Source organism: Diorhabda sublineata, chromosome Y (assembly GCF_026230105.1).
Source record: "Diorhabda sublineata isolate icDioSubl1.1 chromosome Y, icDioSubl1.1, whole genome shotgun sequence".
In the NCBI taxonomy this organism is placed as follows: Eukaryota; Metazoa; Arthropoda; class Insecta; order Coleoptera; family Chrysomelidae; genus Diorhabda; species Diorhabda sublineata.
The window spans coordinates 6,534,342-6,541,747 of record NC_079486.1 but is presented as its reverse complement, the minus strand read 5'-3'; the positions used below and the strand labels follow the sequence as shown (position 1 = coordinate 6,541,747).

Sequence of the window (7,406 nt, the reverse complement as noted above, 5' to 3'; positions counted from 1 at the left end):
CCATTATTTTAAATAAATTTTACACTGTTAAATATTTTTCTTTGACTTTGTGTAACGTAAGACTTACACGTTACTTTTATTTTTGTTTTTGTATATTTTTGTACGTCTTAGACGTCCTTTTATAAAATTTTTACTACTAACTACATATATAGTATGATTTTTGTTTATTTTTCGACATTATTTCAATTTAATTTTGAAATACTAATAAAAATTTGACATTTTTTAAAACCAAAGACTCCAAAAATCAAGAAAATTTAGAAGTATGAACATATTAAGAGGTCTAAAAAATAAGAAATTAAATAAACTTCTACAAAAGTCAGACAAAGCTTTCGAAAAATCAGATATCTATGCGGGAGGTTTCGAGGGCCTAAATGCTCTTAGAATAAACAGTTTATCTTCAGTTTCTGAAGATAATATAACTTGGTTATCGAAAAGCGCGTCAATCTATATCGGAGTGAACATTGTATTCAGTCTGTTTGGTTATATAGCCACTGCTTTTTATAAATAAATCCCTTGCAGTACGCTGTATATCAAAATAAACTTGTACATTTCGTATAAACAGTATGTAATGAATTAAAAACCGAAATTGCAGGATATGTTGTGATGTCTCCTAGTCAAAACCGGATATTTTAAATTTCAAAAAGTCATAAAAAAACATCACGAACTCCTAATAAAACAAACAATATCCAATAGAAAGTTTAAATATTGAATTTTATACAACAAATATTGAAACATAATAATTCATTCAGTTTTACGAATTGAGAAACGTAATTGGCTAAAAATCGATTATGATCGATTATTCGAGTGGTAATCGTTTTGATTGTCAAGATATCCCAAAGCGTTTCATTACACAATGAAATTCGAATGTCCAGAAAAATGGCTTAAAATATAAGGAGTAGACATGTCTAGGTCAGGCTAGGTACTTGTGGGTGCAACCACTCCACTGAAAATTTCTCTAAAACGACCTCGTTGAAAAATTTTTTATTCGGAATATTTTTCGCAACGTATTTTATTTTGGGGGATATTTGATGTCTCCCTTTTTTTCCAGGACGTACATGAAGTTCTAACGGAGTGTAAAACTTTACGTTGTATACTTTTTTATTAATTCATCCTCCCAAATAAATAAAAGCGTGGAGGGAAAAAAGTTGGAAATGGAAAAGAAAAGGTGAACCTCCTCATCGGCTTTATAAACTGTGTTACAGAGAAATTTTGTTGTAACTGTTCATTAAATTAGATCGTTGATAAAATTATTGACCAATGAAGTCAACAAAAAAAATATCAGTACATTTTTGTGGTAGTTGATGACTTTTCCAAATTTGTGTGGCTTTACCCAACAAAATAAACCACGACGAAAGAAGTGACATGTTGTCTTGAAAAATAGCGTAAAATATATCACCTCGTCCTGTAGGAAAGAAAGAAGGAATGTTTCATCCTAAAATCAACAAAATCAACCACGACGAAAGAAGTGATATGTTGTCTTAGCGTAAAATATTTGGAAGCCCGTCAAGGATAATATCTGACAGAGTATCCGCGTTCCGTTCTGAAAAATTCGAATCATATTGTCGAGACGAAAATATTAAACATGTGTTAAACAACTTGTGAAGTCCCACAAGGTAATGGAGAAGTGGAAAGGGTAGATAGGACCCTTATACCAGTCTTAACAAAACTTAGCGGCCTCAAGTTGAACTAAATAAAAATTCTATTTGTGTTTAATTTCTATACACACTAGCGCCTCCCGCTATCCAAACGCGAAATTAAACACGATTCTATAGACACTATCTATCTCTTTCGACCAATCGCCAAGCTAAAACACTATTCTATGGACACTAGCGCCACCTGCCGGTCAAACGCCAAATTAAACACGATTCCATAGACAGTAGCGCCCCCAGTTGGCCAAACGCCAAACTAAACAAATTCCCATAGACACTGGCGCCTCCCGCTAGCCAAATGTCAAATTAAACACGATTCTATAGACATATAAATCTATTTCAACAAATCGCCAAACTAAAATACGATTCTATAGTTACTAGCGCCCCCTACCGGCCAGGCGCCAAATTGTGCACAGTTCCATAAACAAAAGTGCCTCTCGGTAGCAAAACGCAAAATTAAATACGATTCTGTAGACACCAGTGACCTCTGCCGGCCAGACGCCAAATTAAACAAGATTCCATAGATACTAGTGCCTCCCGCTAGCCAAAAGTCAAATTAAACACGATTCCTTTGACAGTAGCGCTCCCTGCTGGTTAGACGCCAAACTAAACAAGATTCCCTAGACACTAGCGCCTCACGCTACCCAAACGCTAAATTAAAAACGATTCTATAGACACTATCGCCACCTGCCAATCAAACGCCAAATTAAACAGGATTCCATAGACTGTAGCGCCCCCAGCGGGCCAAACGCCAAACTAAACAAGTTCCCATAGACACTGGCGCCTCCCGCTAGCCAAAAGTCAAATTAAACACGATTCTATAGACATATAAATCCATTTCAACAAATCGCCAAACTAAAACACGATTCTATACACTAGCGCCCCCTACCGGCCAGACGCCAAATTAAACACGGTTCCATAAACAAAAGCGCCTCTCGCTAGCAAAACGCCAAATTAAATACGATTCTGTAGACACCAGCGACCTCTGCCGGCCAGACGCCAAACTAAATAAGATTCCATAGACACTAGGGCCTCCCGCTAGCCAAACGTCAAATTAAACACGATTCTATTGATCGATCGCCAAACTAACCAAACACGAACTTACGCCATCTGGCGAGGAATAGTCAAACTGGAAGTACCTAGCGGCTGCAAGTTGATCTTGATAAAAATACTATTTGTGTTTGATTTCTATACACACCAGCTCCTCCTGCCGGTCAGACGCCAAACTAGACCCGATTCTATAGACACTAGCGCCCTCTGCCGGCCGGACGTCAAACTAAACACGAGTCTATACACACTACCGCCCTCTGCCGGCCAAACGATAAACTAAAACACGAACTAGCGCCATCTAGCGAGGTATAGTCGAACCTAACCATCTCCATACGATTGTGATAGAATGTTCTAGAAAAAATATTTTATTTGCGGCAATTTTGTAATTTTATAATTTCCTGTAAATGTGGTCCATATGGTTTCCGAGTATTCTAATAAATTTTCACTATTTCCTGTACATGTGGTCCATTTGGTTTAGAAATATTCTTATCAATTTCCCGCGTTATCAAAAAATTTCTTATTAATAGGTAAAAGTTTGAGTAAGTAAGTAAGATTGGCGTTCGGGAATTTCCAAAAAAAAAAAAAAATTTAATAAGAGTTTATTTCAAAATATACAACATTATTGATGAAAAGAAATTATTTTTGTTAATAAAATTTTGAGTTGATTTAAAAGGTCTCCATTTGGACATGGAATATCGAACACGTTCCAATTAAAGAGTCCGGCTGCAACAAGTTTTTTGGTAAACTCATTATATTTGCAGTATGTGGTGTTTTTGAAAAAGTACATGTGTCCGTCAATGTACTGGAATGCTCCTGTAACATCTGTGGGTAGTCCAGGGAAAATATCTTTTATTTGTCCTCTATTCCGAACAGTTTTCAAGCTCTTGTCAAATTCAATATAATTACTGTTATTATAAAATACATATATTTTCCCATGATTGCTTTGAAACATTGTGTTTATTTGAGAATTCTTAGGTATAATTAAATTATTTTCCTCAAGTATTTGTAGAGCGGGAAAATCTGCTACATAGTATTTACGGTCATTGACTGCTATTAAATTATCTGAAGAACTTTGAAAAATCTGAATTATGGGACCCACTTCTTCAGGTAAATAATCATAGAGTATTTCTGGTTGCGAGGGAATAAGTTTCGAGTTCAAATCAATTTTCCATAGGGAATTTTCATTAATAATATATAAATGGTAATTTTCAAATTCACCAGCCATGGCAATGAACATATACTTCGGTGTTATGTCGGATAAATTTTTATCCGGTTCATTTGGTTGATGTGCAAGTGTCTTTGTAGTCGGTGGCAGCGCTGATGTGGGTTTGTGTTTCCGGTTAGCTTTAATATTATTATTTAAATAAAACACGATTAGTTTTGAGAACACGTTTTACTTCGTTCTTCTATATGTTCTAACCTAACTATCTAAGTCTCCCGCTTCCCAACTGTCACTTGCCAGATGACCATAGAACATTCAAGCTAGTACATGACACTGTGAAGTGTCATATAAGTAACATCTCCCCTTTTTGGACTTATACTGAAATAATTGAAATACTAACTAACTAACTAATACTATAAACTAGACATGAAACTAATAATAATATTTTTTTTTCGCTATGTATAATAGTCTCTTAACCTATTTGGTACATTGACGACCCGACCTGATCTTGTGCATTTGCTATTTGCTTCCTTGACACTTGTACATTCATTTGCCGTTTTATTATTATTAGTTCCACAACCGTTTTCATTATATACATCAGTTCTATTAGACAAACAAGTGTTCTCACTTGATTCATCAGCACTACTAGGTTTACAGTTTATGTTTATATTTTCGTTGTTGTTTGACGCATTTATAACCGTTGGATTTTTTGTATTTTTTAAAAAGGAAGAATTTCTTTTATAAACCCTGCCATTTTCATCACTCACCAAGTATGATCGTGGAGTATTAGTATTTGATAAGACTTTTCCCGGTGTCCAATACCCATCCTTCTTCAATTTAAATAGTATATCTTGATTTTCGTTAAAATCTGAGCTGCTACGTGCAGATTTATCATGATAGCTTTTTACTGCCAACTTTCTTTCTACTTTTTTCCCATACTCGTTAGTGGTTTTGGGTTCCAATAATTTGTTGGATATAGGCAAACCTGTTCTTAGTAACCTGCTTTGTAATAACTCTGAAGGTGAGGCCTCAAGACCACATAGTGGTGTAACTCTGTAATTTAACAAATGAACAAATATTTCGTCTTCATTGTTACACTTTTTTAATAACTGTTTACATATGTGTACGGCTTTTTCAGCCAACCCATTCGACTTTATGTACCTGGGACTCGTAAAAACACATTGTATGTTGTATTGATTACAAAATTCTTTAAATTTAAAGCTGTTGTAGGGATTGTTATCAGATATAAACTTTGCAGGTAATCCAAAATTAGACAATATTACTTTTAATTGTTTTAAGATTTCATCTATACTTTTTCTTTGTATTTCTTTCAATTCAATCCAATTGCTGTAGTAATCGACTACAACTAAATAATATTTTGATGCGTATTCTAATATATCAGACCCTACTATCTCAAATGGATATTTAGGTACCTCGTGCGGTATTAGCGGTTCTTTTATTTTATTTCTGCTGAATTTCTCACATATGCGACACCTTGAAATAAAATTTTTAATATCAGTTATTATACCCTGCCAGTATATTTTCCTTGCCCACTTCTTTGTTTTTTCCATGCCAAAATGGGATTTATGTAGCTCTCTAGTCATATGATTTTGTAGTTTTTTGGGTACGCAAATTCGCTCGTTGAAAAATGAAATTCCATGGCGAACCAGTAGATCGTCTTTTATTTTATAATACTGCTTTAGTTCAGTGTTATCCAATACTTTTTTATCTGGCCAACCTTTAATGCAATATTCAGTAACTTTTTTAAGAGTACTATCATACAGAGTTTCCTTGCTTACCTCAGCTAATCGACTATTTGTAATGGGTCTTTCAATGTCAATCGTATGCACAACCTCTTCTATTTCACAATCTTCATTTACTTTGTCTTTTATGAATGACCTACTTAAAAGATCAGCTATATACATCTTTGAACCTGGTATGTACTCAACTTCGAAATTATATTTTAAGATTTTCAAGCGCATTCTCTGTAGTCTGGACGTAATTTTATTAATATCTTTTTGCTGAATGCCAATTATTGGCTTGTGATCGGTTTGTTCTGTTATCTTATTACCGTAAACAAACGGATGAAACTTAATTAGACTAAAACAAATTGATAAATACTCCTTTTCTATTTGTGCGTACCTTGTCTCGGTTTCAGTAAGACGTCTTGAGCAAAATGCTATGGTTTGACCTCCTTGCATAAGGCACCCTCCCACTCCATACTGGGAACTATCACTTTGTACTGTAATAGGTAAGTTTGGGTTAAATATTTTAAGGGTTGGTAAATTACCTATAACTTTTTTCAAATTGCTAAATGTATTTTCTTGATCAGCAGACCACAAGAAATTTACGTTATTTTTTATTAAACCTCTTAGAGGTGCTACTATTTCTGACATCTTTGGTATAGATTTCGTTAAGTAATTTACCATGCCCAGAATTCTCAGCAATTCTTTTTTATTTTTTGGCGCTTCTAAAGCCATTATTGCCTCTACATATGAATTATCTGGTTTTATCCCCTCTTTGGAATAAACCTGCCCCAAGTATTTTACTTCCTTTACTTTGTATTGTAACTTGTTAGCATTAAATCTTACATTAAACTGTTTAGCTCTCTCTAGTACTTTATTCATTATCAAATCATGTTCTCTTTCGTCTTTACCAGCAATTATTAAGTCATCAAAATATATTGGAATATTTAAATCTCCGAAAATTCTTTCATTTGCTCGTTGGAAAACTTTTGGACTACATGATAGACCAAAACATAACCTCTTAAAACGATATTTACCGAATGGTGTTATAAATGTGCATAATTTTTGGCTATCTTTAACCAATCCTATGTGATAGAAGGCATCTGACATATCTATCACACTGTAGATACTTTTCCCTCTTAATTTTAAGCCTATTTCTTCTGTTGTTGGTATAGGATGCCTATCTATACAAATATACTTATTTAAATGTATAGGGTCTAAACAGATTCTTAACTTGTCTGAATTAGGTTTTTCGACACATACTATATTACTTACCCATTCTGAAGGTTCATCGACCTTCTCAATTATATCTTTGTCTACTAACTCATCCAAAGTGTTTTTTAGCTTTCCTTTAATTTTTTCAGCGACTCTTCTGCAATTACTTACAACTGGTTTGTAACCCTCTTTTAATAAAATCCTATATTTAAACGGAACCTTACCAGTACCTTCAAACAACTTTTTATTCTGATTGATGAAATTTTCTTAAGGATCTCTTTTATTCTTTAAGTTAACTTCATCCAGCTTGCATATTATATTTAATTTTACACAGGTTTTTAATCCAAGAATAGGTTTGCCTCGTATATCTACAACCAAGAACTTTACATTTTGAATATTATTTTTAATTAAACATTTTAAAATTATACTTCCTACAACTCTGATTTTATTGTTGCCATAGGCTATAATACTTTGCTCTGAATGTATTATGTCATTCTCCCTTTCTATTTTTTTTATATAACTTATTGGAAGCACATTACATTGAGCTCCAGAATCAACCTTAAACTTAATTACACTATTATCAAT

At 33.8% G+C, this 7,406-nt stretch overlaps 1 protein-coding gene across 1 annotated transcript; it reads right to left on the bottom strand.

The window, feature by feature from the left end:
* Window positions 1–4,316: 4,316 nt before the first annotated feature.
* Window positions 4,317–7,327, bottom strand: LOC130451924 (putative E3 ubiquitin-protein ligase protein PFF1365c). The gene is made up of 2 exons (XM_056791280.1): window positions 6,882–7,327; window positions 4,317–4,914 (listed from the first exon to the last, which is right to left on the bottom strand). Exons 1-2 carry the CDS (start codon window positions 6,896–6,898, stop codon window positions 4,317–4,319), a joined length of 615 nt encoding a protein of 204 aa, XP_056647258.1. The 5' UTR covers window positions 6,899–7,327.
* Between the last annotated feature and the right edge of the window lie 79 nt (window positions 7,328–7,406).